The sequence below is a fragment of the Drosophila ficusphila genome, unplaced genomic scaffold (genome assembly GCF_018152265.1).
Source record: "Drosophila ficusphila isolate 14025-0441.05 unplaced genomic scaffold, ASM1815226v1 contig_198, whole genome shotgun sequence".
Lineage (NCBI taxonomy): Eukaryota > Metazoa > Arthropoda > Insecta > Diptera > Drosophilidae > Drosophila > Drosophila ficusphila.
Window position 1 is genome coordinate 522,532 of NW_025064092.1, and position 17,743 is coordinate 540,274.

At 43.8% G+C, this 17,743-nt stretch overlaps 6 protein-coding genes across 9 annotated transcripts; 2 read left to right on the forward strand and 4 right to left on the reverse strand.

Annotated features, from left to right (window-relative positions):
• Nucleotides 1–378: 378 nt before the first annotated feature.
• LOC108091211 (kinesin-like protein Klp10A) lies at nucleotides 379–9,438 on the reverse strand. 3 transcript variants are annotated; one of them, XM_017190307.2, is made up of 5 exons: nucleotides 9,248–9,438; nucleotides 7,125–8,314; nucleotides 5,115–5,361; nucleotides 4,229–5,041; nucleotides 379–2,344 (listed from the first exon to the last, which is right to left on the reverse strand). In XM_017190307.2, the coding sequence occupies exons 2-5, from the start codon at nucleotides 8,144–8,146 to the stop codon at nucleotides 2,024–2,026; spliced, it is 2,403 nt and encodes an 800-aa protein (XP_017045796.1). In that variant the 5' UTR covers nucleotides 8,147–8,314; nucleotides 9,248–9,438; the 3' UTR covers nucleotides 379–2,023. The 3 variants fall into 3 exon arrangements, with proteins under 3 accessions (XP_017045796.1, XP_043063361.1, XP_017045797.1); XM_017190308.2 differs by lacking the exon at nucleotides 379–2,344 and adding an exon at nucleotides 3,940–4,160; XM_043207426.1 differs by lacking the exon at nucleotides 9,248–9,438 and having other exon boundaries at nucleotides 7,125–8,391.
• LOC108091212 lies at nucleotides 2,633–3,842 on the reverse strand. Its single transcript, XM_017190309.1, has one exon. It carries the CDS (start codon nucleotides 3,740–3,742, stop codon nucleotides 2,786–2,788), a length of 957 nt encoding a protein of 318 aa, XP_017045798.1. The 5' UTR covers nucleotides 3,743–3,842; the 3' UTR covers nucleotides 2,633–2,785.
• Nucleotides 9,439–10,261: 823 nt separating the features above from the next.
• LOC108091196 lies at nucleotides 10,262–12,519 on the forward strand. Its single transcript, XM_017190278.1, has one exon. The coding sequence runs from the start codon at nucleotides 10,459–10,461 to the stop codon at nucleotides 11,278–11,280; it is 822 nt and encodes a 273-aa protein (XP_017045767.1). The 5' UTR covers nucleotides 10,262–10,458; the 3' UTR covers nucleotides 11,281–12,519.
• A 14-nt stretch (nucleotides 12,520–12,533) lies between these two features.
• On the reverse strand, nucleotides 12,534–13,162 carry LOC108091202 (la1-like protein 13). Its single transcript, XM_017190285.2, has 3 exons — nucleotides 13,030–13,162; nucleotides 12,864–12,972; nucleotides 12,534–12,806 (listed from the first exon to the last, which is right to left on the reverse strand). Exons 1-3 carry the CDS (start codon nucleotides 13,094–13,096, stop codon nucleotides 12,716–12,718), a joined length of 267 nt encoding a protein of 88 aa, XP_017045774.1. The 5' UTR covers nucleotides 13,097–13,162; the 3' UTR covers nucleotides 12,534–12,715.
• Nucleotides 13,163–13,994: 832 nt separating this feature from the next.
• On the reverse strand, nucleotides 13,995–15,738 carry LOC108091200. The gene is made up of 2 exons (XM_017190282.2): nucleotides 14,288–15,738; nucleotides 13,995–14,231 (listed from the first exon to the last, which is right to left on the reverse strand). Exons 1-2 carry the CDS (start codon nucleotides 14,530–14,532, stop codon nucleotides 14,132–14,134), a joined length of 345 nt encoding a protein of 114 aa, XP_017045771.1. The 5' UTR covers nucleotides 14,533–15,738; the 3' UTR covers nucleotides 13,995–14,131.
• A 389-nt stretch (nucleotides 15,739–16,127) lies between these two features.
• On the forward strand, nucleotides 16,128–17,676 carry LOC108091198. Of its 2 annotated transcripts, none has more exons than XM_017190281.2 (3): nucleotides 16,128–16,414; nucleotides 17,078–17,210; nucleotides 17,278–17,676. In XM_017190281.2, the coding sequence occupies exons 1-3, from the start codon at nucleotides 16,363–16,365 to the stop codon at nucleotides 17,396–17,398; spliced, it is 306 nt and encodes a 101-aa protein (XP_017045770.1). In that variant the 5' UTR covers nucleotides 16,128–16,362; the 3' UTR covers nucleotides 17,399–17,676. The 2 variants fall into 2 exon arrangements, with proteins under 2 accessions (XP_017045770.1, XP_017045769.1); XM_017190280.2 differs by having other exon boundaries at nucleotides 16,141–16,377.
• Nucleotides 17,677–17,743: the final 67 nt, after the last annotated feature.

The window sequence follows — 17,743 nt, forward strand, 5'->3', positions numbered from 1 at the left end:
ATCAGTATTCAAATAAGTGAATGATTATACTTGGCGTTACTTTAAAATTCTTACATTCTCTTAATTTCGAAAATTTTTCAACTTTTGGGATATTGCCTACATGTAAAAGGTATAATTTTTTTAATTTGCTTAGAGATTAAACCTGAGTTCCAAAAGTAAGAAACCAATTTTTTTAGTATATCCAAAATATAGCGTATATATTGGATTCATTGATTTTGCTTTTGTTCCAGATATATAAGATATGACTTATATGTCACTCAAGAACCGGTTGATTTTGGCGGAACTTTCAAAAAGCTGATCGCTAAATTCTTTAATTTTGAAATGAATCATTTATATCCGACCACTATTTCGTCCACCTTTTAAAATAAAAATGCTTGGTTATTGCTTTACACATCTTTAATGTTAAATTTAGTTGTGTATGTTCACTTTTATTACAATATAATTTATTATTTATATTTAATAATACATTATTAGAGTCCAAGTCCTAACACTTTCATTATTTTTACCGCATAATATCGAAGCACTCATTCAGTTGGTTTTCCATATTAACATTGTTTTAAAAACTCGCATTTGGTGGATTAAAAAATTGTTATCATTCACATGCTTTGGGAGGGGGTTTATTTTTAAAGTGCTCTGAAGAAATGCAATAACAAAATGATTAAACGTCTTGATTGGATAAATACTTTAGGAGAAGCACGTGAGTATGTTTTTTCCATTTTTCATTTTCCATTTTCCTTTTCTCATTTATCTTTTTTGTTTAGTTGCGTTTATTTCTTTCGTTTCTTTTAAGGCTAAGTTACTATGTTCTCCGCTATTTGGAACCGATCTGTGATTTCTTTTTTTGTTTTTTAACGCAGTGTAAGCAGTGTTTGTGTTTGGAAATCCTTGATTTGGTTAAGTTTCGTTTGATTTGCTTTCGATAGTTTTTAGTTGTGTAAACGTAATTAAATATATGTAATAAATATTAGTACAAAATGAAATGCAAATCATCTTTAAATAATAGTAGCAAAGATAGTTTGCATTTTAAATTCTTCACCGAAGTTTCTTAAAATGACAATAAAAAAAATGTAATGTAAATTATAAATAGATCAAAGAAGAGAAAACGCAAGGAAAGAGGTTTAAAAGTACAATACAAAAAAAATTATATTGGCTGGCTAAATATCTCGCAGGCAAAGATTGCAGTTCGGTTTGCATAAGATAATCATTATAGTTACGGGGGAATACGTATGTAAATTGGATTTGGTGCAGTAGTATTTTAATAAATTATTACAAATTAAATACGGTTTTGTGGCCTTTAAATAAATACAATGCGCGATTAGTTCGTTGTTGTAAAATTAATAGATTTGTGCCGTGTCATGAACAAACTCTGGACGAGCACTTAAGTTTTAAAACGACAAAAGTGAAGGGAACGAATCGCATAAGGTAATTATATTAAATGGAATCTCATATCATATATAGAGTAGAACGTATGTAAGTAGTAATTATAATATAGTAAATGTCTTTTTCTTTTACAAAAGTATCGACTGCGGAGAAATTATAATCATAATCATATAATCATAATCGAAAGAGAACCCATCAAAGTCGCGGCCCGCTGATTGATTAGTGGGTTTTGATGTTATTGGTGTGTTGCTGTCATGGTGAATGGTAAGTCTGAATCTGAATCTGGATCTGAATCTGTTCCCGAGCTTAGTTCGTACCATTTAAGATGCACTTGAGAGGCCTTCGGCTGTGCCCTCCTCGGTTTTAAATCCATCTATTTATATTCATTCATTTATTTATATGCTATATAAATAAAGGCTTCTGGATCCATTCCGAGAAACTCCAATGCTAAACGATCGTTTTTCATGTTAAAACTTTAGATCTAAAGTGCCAGTGAGAGTGCATTTAGCATAATACAAAGAAAGACGGGAAATCAGAGGAAGTAGTTTGGTTAAGGGGATTGGATTGGATTGGATGGGATTGGAGGATTGGGGTGAATCGGGGTAATCGAATCGGGAATCGGGAATCGCGGTACGAGGGAGAACTAACGCTTGCCGTTCGGCGGATTGAAACTGCACGAGAGCATCTCCTCCTTGGCCAACTTGGCCCGGTACTCGGCCATCATGTCCCGGCACTGGATGGCGATGTCCAGGAGCTGCGAGAACATCGACTCGCCCCGCTTGCAGTACGAGTCCTGGTCGTAGTCCACGTAGTTGGTTAGGTTGTACAGCGCCTTCGACTCGGCGAGGAACGTCTCCAGCGTGGCGTTCACGGTGCGATGGTACTCCACCACCATCTCCTCCGTCTGCTGCAGGTCGTCGATCGCCTGGTGCTGCACAATCAGCTCGTCGGACATCTCGTGCTCCTGCGGGGTTACCAAACAGAGTTGTTAGTCAGTGAAGTACACATGTGATTAAAGAAGCCAACTTCTTACTAGCTGGGCGATGTACTAATGCAAGTATGTTTATCTAGTTTACGCATTACCTATACATCCTATATATTACTACAATACAATAGATTATATATCAGTTATCGTTCAGGATTAAGGCAACCTTACATTCTTTAATGCAATTCTCACAAAAGCTGAGCAAACTTTTAAACTAAGCGGGATATGGATTAAATACTTAGCTACTCTCCATAAATACGGGATAAATATTTTCTTATAAACGCGCTCGGGAATATTTATTATTCACAGGTTTGAAGGCAATTGGAAAGCAATAAATTGGGCATTTTTTGCATCGGTGTTCCGCAAGTAACAAAATATAAAGGGAGGGGAACTAAGCGATCGAATGCCTATCGAATCAACCTAGATCTTCCGCGACTTCGGACAGGTGGAGGAGAATCGGCTCAGTCTTGGTCGGATGACATCGGGATGGGCGGGATCCCGGACGTAGGGCAGACGGCAGGCGTACTTGTACTGCGAGGAGTCGCAATCCAGCGTTGAGAAGAGCGTCTCCGTGCGCGAGCGTTGGAACAGCAGTCGCTTTCTGGACTCCTTGGCATCCTCGGCAAACTGCGGCGGCGGCGGAAGCAGTGGCACGTTCTCCACGGACATCTGCGCGTCGGCCTTCTGCCGGCGCGACTTCACCTCCGCAATGAGGTTGACCATCTCCCCAATCTTACCGGCGAACCGCTCTCCCGCCGGCCGCAATCGCTGGAAAGCTCTGCAATGCGGCTCCGTTTGGAAACCCAAATTGCAGAGTTTCCTAGCCATTTTCTCCTCTTCGGTCCTCCGCCACTGGGCATCCACTTCTGCCAAGACCTTCTGCTTGTGCTTTTGATGAAGTCGGAGCTGCGGCAGCTCGCGGTTATCCTCCAGTGGGACAAAGAAAGCCTTATTCGATGACCCCGCCGCCTTGCTGCTTTTATCTTGGCCGAAGGGCACGTAGAACGACTCGTAGTTGGGCGGTCCTCCGTACTGGTTCCTCTCCTTCTTTGGCCGAGGAACGGGGTACGGGGGATCCACCCACTGCCGGATGATCGTCCTGGATCCCTCCTTGCTCGCCAACGGAGTCTGCTGCTTGGCGTAGACCTTGTACGTCTTGTTCGCCACCTTCGCCACCCTCGGTTTGTTCGAGTTCCACACGCGAGGCGGCTGACCACCGATGCCCTTGGTCCGGAGAGTCGTGGATCCCATTTCGTTTGCACTGTACACCGATCGCAAAGTCCTCGAGTTGGTGAAACCCGCGATGTTCGGCGTGTGGTCGCCGCGGGCACTTGGCTTCACTTCGCTAATGAAACGCTTCGGTGAAAATTTGGGCATTGTGTTGCGTTGCGATCGACTTGTATCGTAAACTTAAATCTAAACTGAAGGCTGCAAACTGAGCTTGAACTGAATGTGTGACTGGGTTAATGGGCTAAAACTAAACACACAGCCATCTTTTCGGGCTCTCGACTGCTTAGCTTAAACACTGAATCGACTTAAACTATTATTATTGAACTGAATAAGACAAGCCAGCATTTGTTGCCGAAAGATACCCCAAATTCGAGGGGATATGTATTATTTTTGAAAGGGTGAAGCGAACATACAACGGTCTGTTTATACAGATAAAACGAATTTCAAAGATTTTGCAATTGGTAATGAAAACAAAAATGTCCACGAAAGAGTTCCCAGACACAATTGTTTGACTCTGATGTTTCAGCTGATTGTCAATTACTTAGCGCTTCTTCTTTTGGGATTTCTAGATGGAGGCGGGTGGAGGATATGATGGGGGAAACCTTAAGCCTTATGTTTATCGGAGATACTCACGCTCAGCGAACTCAGCATGGCCAGGTCCATGTTGCCGGCGTTTCCGTGCTTGTTGTTGTTGTTATTGTTGTTGTGGATACTCGAACCCGCGTGATGGGAACCGGTGCCGCCGCGCTGGTTGTGCGACTGGGAGGTCGGCGCATGGGCGTTCGGGTGCATCTGATGGGCGTGCGGGTGCACCATGTTCAGCTCCTCCTCCTCCTCGTCGTCCATGATCTCGATGGGCTCGCTGTCGCCGGGACCCACTTCGGCGATGTCCTTCACCACCAGCTCCTTGACACGATCCGCGTAGCGCAGCGTGTTGAGCGTGTGCTCGCACGAGCTGAGGCCGGGCGAGATCATGGCGATCATGCAGGTCTTGCTCTTCTCCCCGATGAACGAGTCGCGGAGCACCTGCGTCAGCTTGGAGACGCGGAAGGGCAAGTGGGCCGACTGTTTGCCCAGCGCCCGGATGCACTCCTTGAGCGCCAGCAGCGACTTGTTGATCTCGGCGCCCTCCATGCGTGTCTGGCGGTCGGCCGACGAGGTGTCCACCCCGCGCTCATTGCCCGCCAGATCGATGAACGAGAACTTGCCGTGGATCTTCGTGGAGCCCATCGGCCGCAGCACAATCTGGAAGACGGCGTGCGAGCGCGACGAATTGGAGTTGGCCGACGTCTGGCCGGATGTGCGGGCGGCGTTGCCGTGCTGGATTAGCTTCAGCACCTCCTCCACGCCGTCCACCACCTTCTCGGTGAGGCCCACCACCTGCACTTGCTGCTTGCCGTCCTCGAGGACGCGCAGCTTCTGCTTGTCGGCCAGCAGATCGAAGACCTGGCGAACCAACCCATCCCAGAGGTTTATTAGTCGTGGTAACAATCGCGGTTGATGGATTCGGAGCACTCACCTTGCCGCTGTAGATCTCAAAGAAACTGGCCGAGACGACTAGATTCATGGAGCGGTAGCGCGGCATGTTCAGGGTCACGAAAACATCCTTGGCCGCCATGGCGTAGATGCCGTTCTTGCAGTCCTGCACCTTCCCGTTGAACTCCCCGCCCATGGTGTGCGTCTTCCCGGATCCCGTTTGGCCGTAGGCGAAGCACGTCGCCATGCCGCCCTCGAAGATGGTCTTCACCAACGGCTTGGCTGTGTATCTGCGGGGTAAGAGGATGGTTCGGTGAGACACAGTTCGCAGTCATACGGTGATCAATATTTAATGAGTAAATGATAAATAAAAAAACAAGGTTATATTTACTTTGTTAGCCATCGAAACACTGTTTTGATTATAATCAATGATATCACTTTTTTAGTAAGTAATACTTTACTTTATTAGATTATTAGCAGTACAGCATTACTTATTTCTGGAATTCCGTTCAAATTTATACTTTCTTTATTTATAGAAGACACTAACGTTGATTTGTAATTGTTCTAATGCCATTTTTTAAGATTGTTCTCTATAAGTTTTTGTTTTCAATCCAGCGAATACATTTTTTTCTATTATTTAAGATAATAATGTTAATGATATGAACAGAATATCTCTGGCTGCAAGGCCGCACAGTCATTTCCCCATTAAAATGGATTGAAATTGAAACCACTTTTAAGGCGCATCATGTCCAGTTGTTTCAATATAAATAGGCTCTGATAACAGCGTGTGATTCTTGTCCAATCAGCTGCTGATTCATCCGTTAAGATTTGTCAACACGCATTGGTTTTATCAACGGGCGGCTTTGGCATTAATTCCCGTGAGTAATCGTGGGGCATACTATACTATACCCTAGCGTCCGCCGTGACGCAACGCTACGTATGGCGTTACCAATTCCAGAGAGCCATAAAGTGTAATATACCCGAGTCCCAAAACCGGAAAGAGAAGCCAAGAAGTCGGCGGAGGAAAGGGGACCGACGAAAGTCAGGCAGCAAGTGAGTGAGTGAAGTAAACAAAGCCGAGAGCCGCTTTAATTCAATTGAAGGCAAACAATTACTAATGGCCGAATGCCGGGCCAAACGGCAGTTACTTTTCGAAATCTCTTCCGCCGCGGCCAATGGACAGAAACAGACTTCGGTTTAGAGAGTTCGAACTGGAGAACTGGATGGATCGTTCGGTGGACGCGGGGAAGCGTCCGTCTGGCTCTTCCAGTTAGTCATGCGGCGGCAGCGAAAAAGCGTTAAGCAAACTTGGCTATTTCGGGAGCGACCGCTTTCAGATGCAAGTTTCTGTCTGATTCTGTTGCCGTCTCTGTCGGCATGACTCAATAAGTCGCTCGACCAGAGATGCGCGACCGGAATTACTTATGTTATTTATATGTTGCCCGCAGATAAAAAATAATGGATAACTTCCCAAATATAATCATCATATTGATAAGCATTGACAACTTCAAATTCGCCGTCATCCTTGAAGGCTCTAAATGTTAAATATTTGCCCATGATATAAAGATCCCTCCAATAGATCATCGTACTGTATTTACTTAGGTTGAAGAGTCTTTAATCACAAGGATATCAAGACGAAATTGAAACAAGCAACTATGTATTATAATTTATAAAAGTAATTTACCTATATATTTGAAAGTTAATTCAATTATTTGTGCAAATAGATAATGTTCATTAAAATACCGAAGCTGATCAGTTACTGAGGATTTATACATTTAAGTGGGATTATAACAAACACTTGCGAAGAACATGGAATGTGTTTTCACCATATTGAGAATACGAGCCGATGTTTGCTTTAACGCGTTAATATTTCAGCGATGGAGCACTCGAACTCAACAACAGCTGCGAATAGTTTGCAACGAAATCCTTTTATGCTTGCTGCCGTACAACACGCGGCTTGTTTCGCCCATATTTAGCAATTTATGGGGAATGGGGGATGTCAGGGGACTAGTTTTTAGGTATATCCTACACATGAAACAGTTGGGATACTCACTTGTACACCATGGCATTGTCGCACGTGTCGTTGAAGGCGTAGTCGAAGCGAAACTTGTGGTTCTCCAGGAACTTGGTGAGGTCGACCTTGCTGCGCGGCTCGTGGACAATGAGCATATCCTTGCGCGGCACCGAGATGACGTCGATCTCCTTGCGATTGACCTCCTTCCGGCTGATGGGCCGCTTCCTCACGCACACGGTGATTTGGTGATCATCGACGGCCTGTCCGTCGAGCAGCGGTACGAACTCCAGCGTGCTCTGGTACTCGCGAATCATCTGCGCCGTTTCCCAGTTGGGATTGCCCGGGTCCTGGTTCATTAGGGCCACCTTCTCCTCCTTCATCTCGGCCTGACGGGCACGGCGCTTCTCGCGGTTCTCCTTCAGTCGCTCCACCTCCTTGAGGGCGTGCGATCGGCGGGCTCCGGCGCCGCCGGTTCCCTGAGTTGTGTTGCTGGCGGTGGACGCCGCCTGGGCCGCAGACGGGGCACCAGTGGCTCCCGCCCCGGGATTGGGCAATGTGTTGTTCGGCACCGCCGAGGCGATCCTTGTCTGCTGCTGCCCGGCGGGATTCTGCGAGTAGCGCGGTCGCTGCAGCCCAGTGGTAGATGCACCGGCCGTCGTGTTTGAGTTGCTGTTCGTGTTGACGCTGTTGCTGTTGACCATCGGCTGCGGGATCGAGTGGGTCTCCTGGATCTTGTTTAGCATGTTGCCGGCTATGGTCATCCGGCTGGTGAGGTTGCCGCCAATGGCGGACTGTGTGGGGTTGCGCGAGAGGTTCATCGGGGCGGTTGCCTGCTTCTTCGGCTCCGGGGCGGCGTGCTGCTCCACGGTGTCCTGCGTCAGCTCCGGATTTAGCGTGAGGATGGCGTCCAGCTCCACCTCCTTGCCCTTCGTTTCGCCGCGCTCATACCACTCGACTGTGATGCACTTGCCCGACTGGTTAATCACCGCCACCACGGCCATGTGGACCCGGCCGTCCGTGCGCTTGATCTTCACGCTCTGCCCCACCGTAATCATGTCCATTTTGGCGCGGATCCTTCTGTCTGTGTTGCGTAACGGATTTTCTTTTGGGGGATCCTCTTAATTCGATTTTAACGGTACTCCTGGCACTGCTTGCGGACAGTGACTGCTTGGAGCGAGGGGTTCCGTTAGTCAACCACTGCTTATTTATGCTTAAAGTGCAATTTATGTCTGCGGAAAAAAAACGAGAAAACAGATTTTGAGTCGGGCCAAAAAAATGTTTATTCAGTCAAAACTATTCACAGGGCGAAAACAAAATGAATTGAGTTTAAGCCAGTGACGGCTAACTCGCAGGGAACTGATTTTCGGGGTCGCCAATAGCGCACACTGGGTTAATTCTTTTTATTTATCCAAATTTCATATTTCATAAAATCTTTCAAGTTATTTGTGAAGTACTACTAGGTTTTTATAACTAAAATCCCCCAATTGTGACCAAAATTTCCACAATATTCAGAATGTTTTCTAAATGAAACTGACTTTGATTATAAAATACATTAAGGATAAGTGGACAAAATAAGAGTTCTTTTGTACGTTTTGTTAATCAATTCGGCAATGGACCCACTGTGCAGCGTCTGTTTCTCTTCTGCCACTCTGTGTGTGTCGTGCGCTCAGCAAGCGTGTGAGCGAGTGTGTGTTTAAACCGAATTCAAATGCCAACTGTCGTTTTCGTTGCGTCTAGCAACGGATAACAAAAAAGAAATGCAAAACCAGGGAAATGGGGAATTCTAATAGGGGAACGAGCGTAGGATCGCAATCCCGTCCCTTTGTTGTTGTTGTGCGCCCATTTTGTGGGCACTGGCGGCACTGTGCAACACTGATAGCCGAGCGGCACACATAGCGACACATATGCAGCTGCGGCGGCCAAAGGGCCGAAAAAAAACAACAATCAGCGGCATATGACGACCAATCAATGCTTTGGCTTCCTAATTAGATGCAAAAAAAACACACACAAACACGGGAAAATGCGTTTGCTTTATCGCTTTACGTCATACACGGGGCTCCCACACACACAACACAACACTCGAGCTCACATACACCGATGCAAAAAACAGACGGTCGCGGAAATGTAATTGAATTTTTCGCAATCTGCTGCCTTTTGCTCACCTTTGCTGCTGTCTTCCCAACCGCTACGATTCGCTCACGCTTTCCATTAAAAAAAACTAAGGATTTATCGACCGATCACAACGAAATATCACAAAATCTGCTCGAAATAGTTTTACAAGCGACCAGATGTCAGCAACAGAATTGTGTAGTTTCACAGTTTCTTCGCCATTGTTTTTTGCCACACTGTCATGACGATGGCCTGGAGTTTCCCATCACTGGGCAGTAGTGCGGCCAGTGCTGGCAACCAGCCGTTGAATTCAAATTGAGCAGTTAGCAAATAGCAAGAAAAATTTATTTTAGCTGTAGTTACCTTTGGTAGAGCCGTCTGTGCATTACATGAGGTGTTTAAGGTCAATAGGATCAGTAGTTTAGGCATTTTACCTTCCGCCGAGCATTTTTCAACACTGGTCGTTTGAAACTTCAGCTGTTTGTGAACAATTACCGTCCTATTAGCTTATTTAAAAATATAAATAAACAAACGTCGGCAAAGCGACGGAAACGCTTTATAAAAAAACAGCTAACTTGTTCACAAAATTAGTCTAATTGTTATATTTCTGGTATGTTTTAATATTCCAAATGGAATTTTTGGCCGCTGCTTAGCCAACACTTGTCAATGTGAGCCTTGAGAGCCAATGGCTTTCTTTCAATCTAGTTATTTGCTAAATATTACGGTAAAAGAAGATTAAAGAATAATATTTGCTTACCAACCAAACTTAGTTAACTCTTATGCAAGCAAAAAACGTTTTTTCGAATTAAAATTTTTTTTTAACATTTACTGAGGATATAACAAGTTTTAAATAGTTCACCCTTAAATGTTAACTGTTGTCGAAGCGCAAGGCATCTTTGGCGTAATAAGTTAAGTTAAACAAATACATTTTTAAAATGCTGGTATACTTTTTAATTAAATGGTGGAATAATTTTTAAAAAAGTGAGCCAGTGGAGCTCGGCTGTTGCGCCCCTTTTGTCACGCAAATTAAGTCGGCCAATGCCGGTGGTAACAGTAAAAGCATCGATAGTATCGATTCCGTGCCATCTTTAGTTGGTGGTGGGTGCATTTGTTTGTGCGTAGAAAGGAAAGCGTAAATTGCCGAAACGAAAAAACCTGTAAAGACCAACAAACTACCAGGGAACATACAAACGCGTTAGCTGGGCACAATCGCCACATCCCCGGATCGGAACAAGAACAACCGGTACACCAGCGCCACGCCACCATGGACATCATGGACATCCAGGCCGTCGAGTCCAAGCTGAGTGACGTCACGGTGACACCGATACCGCGCAGTCAGGTGCAGAACTTCTACAACTACCAGCAGCAGCGGGAGCAGCGCGAGCAGCAGCCGCAGATCCAGATCTCGGCCATCCACCACTCACGGGGCAGCGGCGGAGGATCCGCCTCCACGGCCACGGACTACTCCACGGGCGGCAGCGCGGGCAAGCGTGAGCGGGAGCGCGACCGCTCCTCGGCCAGCGACTACAGCAGCTCCGCCAGCAAACAGAGCTCCGCTGTAGCGGCCAATGCAGCAGCAGCCGCCGCCGCCGTAGCCGCGCTCCAGTATTCCCCGCAGTTCCTCCAGGCGCAGCTGGCCCTCCTGCAGCAACAGTCCAACACAACGGCCACTCCGGCAGCCGCCGCCGCTGCGGCCCTCTCGCTGGCTAACATGTGCTCCACCAACGGTGGCCAGCGGAGCTCGGCCTCTGCCGCCAGCAGCGCCCAGAGCATGGGCCTCAACCTGAGCTCCTCACAGCTTAAGTACCCGCCGCCATCCACCTCGCCCGTGGTGGTGACCACTCAGACCTCGGCGAACATTACCACGCCGCTAACATCCACGGCCAGCCTGCCCTCCGTGGGGCCGGGCAACGGCCTGACCAAGTACGCCCAGCTTCTGGCTGTCATCGAGGAGATGGGCCGCGACATCAGGCCCACGTACACAGGATCGCGCAGCTCCACGGAGCGGCTCAAGCGCGGCATTGTCCACGCCCGCATTCTGGTGCGCGAGTGCCTTATGGAGACGGAGCGAGCGGCTCGCCAATGAGAGGAGGAGTCGCTGGCGCCGCAGCTGGCGTCGCCGGATTGAATGGACCAGGATGTGCGAGTCATCCTCATCATACGACTAGGTTAATTCCCCGAACCGCAGAAACGATGGGTCGAATCTACCTACCAGGCATCTTTGGAGCGATCAGTTATCTTTGTGAGCCAATATCTCAAGACAAAAGAACGCGCTCAAGAAGAGCGAGCGTTCCTTTTCTTTTCTTGATTGCTTCTTTTTCTGTATCAAAATTTTATTGCTTGGCATTCCAAATTATTAGAATAAACAGGATAATATCATTTGGCTGAATTTAAACATTTTCAGTACAACACAAATTTTGAATTTATAGTTTTAATTTCATTTTGGAAACAAGTTCCTCTGCTTTATTAAGTTTGCGTTCAAAACACTTTCACCCAATATCTCATGTTCATGATTAACAAGAGGCAGCTCGACATCTGAGAAATCATTATAAATTCTGAAGTTTTCAAGCTGAACTTAGTGCAACAAGATTGAACTTAAGTATCAAACGATAGGACGCTCTAAAGACTGTTTTTAGGTGATGCCAAGACCCATAATTTCGCATTAAGAAGTAGTAGTTTGTATTACCTTGTAAGCCCCATCAACTTTATGGCCCTCGGGCCGCCGGACCATAGTTAAAGAATGTTTAGACTAGCTCAGGTTTAAATCGGTTAAATGTACAACGCTCTAGCTGCAGCACAAGTTATTGGACCGATGAACCGATCCGCGGCAGACGCGCAGATCGCCTCGGATAATGTCCCTTTACCACATACCCACTTATCTGTACTCGTAGTCCTAAGACCCAGATGCACCTGCTGATCCCGAGTGCTTGTTCCGATGCGTGTGTCGTCTGCGCAGCGAATGCGGTTATTGCTGCGATTGCTGCGGCGGCGGATGCGGAGGCGGAGGCGGAGGAGATCCGTCGAGAGGGGCAGGATGTGCGCTCGACACTGCCGGAGCTCCTCGTTATTTTAGAGAACTATACAAATTCATATATGTAGTTAAGCAGAGAGATATATGTATACATATATATACTTGTTATGCAAGCCGACGATGTGCATGTCCAAGTGAACGGTGAATTAGTCGCAATTGACACGAGAATATTTATATATGTATACACATAGAACACAACTTGTATATTTACTATATATATGAGCAAATACGACTAAGTTCAAGCCTGTATACCAAACCGAAATCGAAATAAATGCGCAATTTTGGGTTTTGTAAGAGAGTTTTGGTTGTTCATTTAAAGGAGCACGGTTTTTATTCATTATAATTCGGATAAGATCTTTTGTCTTTTAAATTTAATATGAAAACACTTTTCACTAAAATCAAATCAATGTTTGCTTTTCAAAATAACAATTCCCTTTTTAGTTTTAGCATTCAAACAGTTGTAGAGATTCGTTCGGTTTGCTTTAGGATTTTAGCAATTAAACCTTGGACAGCAGCCGGGATAAGGTTTACTCAAGTCCTCCTCCATCTTGCAGGGCTTCAAAGTGGCCACAGCTGGACATCTGGATTTAAAAACTAGGTGAGTCAGCGAAAGTTATATGCTTGTCGATGAGACTTACGTCAAGGCTGAAAATTGTTTTGGTCCGTTGCAGGTGTATTGCAAACAGCGACCTTCCGGACTGTAGGTCTCTCCGGCCTTAAACTTATGACCGCTGATCTCGCAGTCCGCTGAAAAAGGGTCCCGATCAGAAGGATACGGAGGCGGAGACGGAGGAGCCAACTTACCGGCGAAAACAAGGAGCGAGTGGGCGCCCAAGACGATCAGGCAGAGAACGAACGTGAGCGACTTCATCTTCTCCAGCAAACTGAGCCGACTACTTCCAAGCTGTCCGACCAAGTTGATGTTATTTGTTTGGGTGCGCCTGTGATTAGAATGAGGGGTCAAGATCTCCGTGCTCCCGCGATTGCCTCCCCGGGGTCCCTGGGATTATCAAACGGGTGGAAAAATCTTGCTGCAAGCGGTCTTCTATTCGTACGTCAATTAAGCAAAACAGCTGCTGTCGAAGTAGTATCAATATAAACTAAGGTATTCGTTAAAAACTATAATTATTTTGCATTTTTATAGAGTTCAAGCGGGTGAGTCTTAAAGTAATTGGCATTTATTAATGACTTTAACAAAATCTTTAACTCAAATTCAAATAGCATATCCATATTTACCATAATTTCTAAAATAATACTCACTCAAGTAAGCAATTACAATTTATACGAATTTTAAATATTTCTGTCCCTTTTAGTTCAAATTAGAAATGTAAAATTCAAATGTGTAAATACATGTGTTAAACTAAATGTTATATTTTATATTTAAAAGTTCGACTTACAAATTTGTTCATTATTTAAAAAGTGAAATTTATATTTGAATGGAACATTTTTGTATGTTGGTTTTGTATTCCGCTGCCATTTAGTAATCGGTCTATATAATTATTGGCTTATACAAAGTTAAATCTTTTAACTTTAAAAACAAATTATATTCTAACTACCTAAAGGTGTAAGCTCAAATATAAGCTCTGGATGCAAGGTACACTTGAAAAAACCTTTCGAAGTTACAACAAAAACTTAAAACTTTATTTTTTAAGAATTTTATTTATATTATTTTTTTAGACTTATATGTATATTTTGTTTAATATTGCTTGGAAATTAATAATATATGTCTTAGGCTTTTTCAATTTAAATTCTGCCATTTAACCACTTTCTTAGCTCTCAATGTCTTATTAAATTTATTTTTAAATGTTATTGTCAATCTTCTTCTACATTTTTGATGTCAGATGCAGTTGAAGCCCCAGTTGAGGGAGTTCCATGGTGTATAAAATAATGCCTCATATCTAGAGAGCTAGGAGCACACCAGTTGAGGACAGCAGTCGGGATACTGGAGGCTAAAGTCGCTGGGACTGAATTGGCAGCCAGGTGCTGGGTACCGCTGTTGGTCGCAGCTGGCGGGAATCGGGGGAATTAGAATGCGTTGTTAGCTATCGAAGTCGGGACTCACTGTTGGATCATCAGCAGGTAGTCCTCGGCGCAGTGCACCCGGACGCAGTAGCCGTTGTGACCGGAGGGCAGTTCGTACCCATGGAGCGGCACGGCCAGGTCGAGCTCCTCGTAGAGGCAGTGCAGCGGGAGGGTTGGGTGCTGGACGTGACCGCGATACTGGGTGCTGAAGCCATTGGCGGCCACCGAGGACACCGCTAAGCACAAGGCCACAAGGGCCACGGACATCCATCTTGCTCCGGACATGGCTGCTCTCGCTTTGGAATTTCCCGGCCATTCGGTCCGACCATCTCTTATATGGCCTCCTTATCAGTTTCCTATCACTGATCCGGTGCCCCTGAAAGCTGATTTGATTTGGACGCGGTTTGCCTTGCTCTCGAAGTGGAAGTGGAGGAAGTTGCCGTCTATCAATCGACGATAGATAGGTTGACCCACTTACTCGAGATGTTGGCTGGGTCCAGGAAAATATACTTAATATAATATACTTAAGGTGTAAGGTAGTAAGCCAACCAACAACCAAACAAATTTGCCAGCTTGATAGCCTCGCAAATTGCTTATCAAACAGTTTGCTTTGAAACAATTAAAAGAATCTTTAGGAATCCTTGACAACCAGGAAAAAAACAAATTTTTGTCAAATGCTGATAACTTATATAATTTTGTACACCAATAATTTTGATGAGAAATGGTTTTTATATACCGCATAATTGTTAAGGTTTATTACTAAACTAAATACGCATACTGTTCCGTTAAATATAATTATTGGTTAATTCAATTAGTTATCGTTTTAACTAAAAGAAAAATGTATAATCATGGTTTTATTTATAATATGATATAATATGGTATAATTTGTATATACATTTTACATATCTCTTTACATTGAAATGCATTGTATATAGAATATACTTATTTCTTTTACCATTCTTAGTTAATTAACTCATTTATAACAACTGGTTATATTTTTTATAAACATTTTAATTTTTAGCGGAAAATGATCCCTAGACTTTTGTCGATTTGTAGTGAAAGTTGTTGACTTGCCTTTATCCAGTGCAATGCAATCCAAATCAAATCAACATCCCATTCCCCTCTCCGCGCTTTGAATTAATTAATGCGAGTGCAGTTTAATCCCAACCACAATGCACTTGCACTCGTGAGTTCCATTAAATTTGCATAAATGTATCTGCGTAATACGTTCCCGGGAATCTTAAGGTACACAGAAAACAAAAATACGTACATTTGTCAATTATTTCATTGTTATTTTGAGATATCACATATTAATCAGAGCTAGCATAAAAATGTAGCTGCTAAATTATAATAAAATATACTAGTAAATGGTTTAAATATATTTTTTTGTGAATAAAAAAAAATGTGTTTGTAGCAGTGGTGCTTAAAACCGTTGTTGGTAAGCATTAATAATATATTTAAATTATTTGAGATATAAAAACATTTGTTTTCTGTGTAGGTGGCCGAAATTCGGATTTACAAAAGAGTTGAGTTGCGTGTTTTGATTACTTTTCGCGGCGCAGCAACCTTGCCACAGTTTCCCAAACCATGTCACTCGGCTGTTGGGGATTCCGTTCCATTCCAGTTCCCCCCGATCCCCCAATCCCCCATGGCACCAGATCCGATCCCCTCCAGATCTCACTCTCGCTTTCAGGGCTGGCTTAATTAATTTAAATTTAAACTAGAGCTAGAGCGAGTGCCTCAAGTCGTCGTCACAATAAGCAAAACAAAACAAAAGCACAGCGCAGATGCTATCTCTGTGTGTATGGATTGTTGTGTGCTAACCCGTGTGCTCATATACCCACATTCAGCACATACGGCACAGTGTTTATTATTAATTTTATATAAAAGCAACAACAATTAATTGTAATTGACTCAGTCGCACGGGCAGCGCACAACAGCCAAGTCGGTTTGGACTTGGACTTCAAATTGGGATTCCGAATCTCGCACTTGATTCCCCCTTCTATATTCTTTGTTTTTGTTGGCTTTCGATTATGCGATTGACAGTGGCTGGTGGTCTTCTGGTGCTCCTCGGCATTCTCGGTGCATCTTGGGCGGATCTCACCTACCGCGGAAATGCGGTTCATCCAGGTGAGCAATGGCCATTGGATATTTAAGAGGCGAATCGGTAATTAAATCGGAAATCTGAAATTGTGGAAAAGCTACAGTTGATATTGCAAAGATTTGAAGTGCCAAGTTGATTTTTAGATTTTCCATATAATTTCTAAACAGTAATATTCATGTGTGCTCTTGGGTAAAGAAGTTAACTTTACTACAACTTTATTTAAAGTCATATCAGACTGCATTAACCTTGAATAGTTTTTTACATGATGAGCAAGACTTATTTTGGGGGCATGATTGCATCGCTCGACTTGGATCTAAATAATTTGTTAAGCTCTTAAACAGTGTTCAGAAGGAAGCACTTGCGACGCCATAATGTATAATATTCTTGATCTTTGTTTATCTGAATTATGGTTATCTGATAGTTAAATGCCTCTTCTTTACCGATCTCTCTTCCTCTCTATAAATTCTATAAAAATAAAAAAAAGTTAACAATTCCAATGTGAGAAAGTAAACGTAAAATAGTTACATAGTTGTGCCTATAAATAAAGTTACAACTAAAAGCAAACCGGTTTTTACCCACTTAGTTTTACACCTCGGAGTTCGAATATAAAATCAGAAATGCTATGCTTCTAACTCTGAAGTATACTTTCCTATCGGATAGTGTAATTTCCCACAAAACAATGTATGATCAGTAAGTTAATTGAATAGTCGTTGCCAATGCATTCAGATTATCCTGGCCAGTGCTACTATGAGGAACTCAACCAGGCGATTCCCAAGAAGCAGTCCTACAAGCCGATCAACCGCGAAGGATACTGCCAATCGATCTACTGTCGGCCGGACTATGTCCTGGAGATTGGCTAGTAAGCTTCCTAAATGGAACATCAAACATTTATTTAGTTGACATTTATTAATTGATGTCCATTCCAGCTGCGGTCGTCACAACCTCGTTCCCACGGAGAAGTGCAGGATTGCCTCGGACATGAGACGCACCTTCCCCGACTGCTGCCCCAAATTGGTTTGCCAGGAGTCGGAGAGCAACTACATTTAGGCACCTTCCCTATTCCTTGAATCCAAACCTAGTATTAGCTTCAAACGTATTACTTTTTGTTTTTCTCAAACCCATTCAATAACTTTTGTTCTAAGATTTTGCATTGGTGCGAAAAGTTTCCTCACTTCTTGTTCTACATTTTATTTCTCTGTCTTTTATATGTTCTTTGAAAATGTTGATTATGAGTCATGTCTTATGTTTTCACAATTTGGTTTAAAAAATACCAATATGTATAGGACAGCTAAGGAACTTACGAAATAAATATATTTATAAAAATACAAGGATTCGATTCTATTTGTTGAACATAAAGTTGCTTAAATGAAATAAATCCACCAAGTGTTGATT

Excerpts from the sequence above, each read along its gene's own strand:
- LOC108091202 (XM_017190285.2), bottom strand. The coding sequence starts at position 13,096 with ATGAAGTCGCTCACGTTCGTTCTCTGCCTGATCGTCTTGGGCGCCCAC. Across the intron at positions 12,973-13,029 it reads CTCGCTCCTTGTTTTCGCCG|CGGACTGCGAGATCAGCGGT; the intron begins GTAAGTTGGCTC and ends ACCCTTTTTCAG. Across the intron at positions 12,807-12,863 it reads AAACAATTTTCAGCCTTGAC|ATGTCCAGCTGTGGCCACTT; the intron begins GTAAGTCTCATC and ends TTTTAAATCCAG.
- LOC108091196 (XM_017190278.1), top strand. The coding sequence starts at position 10,459 with ATGGACATCATGGACATCCAGGCCGTCGAGTCCAAGCTGAGTGACGTC.
- LOC108091200 (XM_017190282.2), bottom strand. The coding sequence starts at position 14,532 with ATGTCCGGAGCAAGATGGATGTCCGTGGCCCTTGTGGCCTTGTGCTTA. Across the intron at positions 14,232-14,287 it reads TACCTGCTGATGATCCAACA|CTGCGACCAACAGCGGTACC; the intron begins GTGAGTCCCGAC and ends GATTCCCGCCAG.
- LOC108091211 (XM_017190307.2), bottom strand. The coding sequence starts at position 8,146 with ATGGACATGATTACGGTGGGGCAGAGCGTGAAGATCAAGCGCACGGAC. Across the intron at positions 5,042-5,114 it reads TTGAGATCTACAGCGGCAAG|GTCTTCGATCTGCTGGCCGA; the intron begins GTGAGTGCTCCG and ends TTGGTTCGCCAG. Across the intron at positions 2,345-4,228 it reads CCATGCTGAGTTCGCTGAGC|GAGCACGAGATGTCCGACGA; the intron begins GTGAGTATCTCC and ends GTAACCCCGCAG.
- LOC108091212 (XM_017190309.1), bottom strand. The coding sequence starts at position 3,742 with ATGCCCAAATTTTCACCGAAGCGTTTCATTAGCGAAGTGAAGCCAAGT.
- LOC108091198 (XM_017190280.2), top strand. The coding sequence starts at position 16,281 with ATGCGATTGACAGTGGCTGGTGGTCTTCTGGTGCTCCTCGGCATTCTC. Across the intron at positions 16,378-17,077 it reads CGGAAATGCGGTTCATCCAG|ATTATCCTGGCCAGTGCTAC; the intron begins GTGAGCAATGGC and ends CAATGCATTCAG. Across the intron at positions 17,211-17,277 it reads TATGTCCTGGAGATTGGCTA|CTGCGGTCGTCACAACCTCG; the intron begins GTAAGCTTCCTA and ends TGTCCATTCCAG.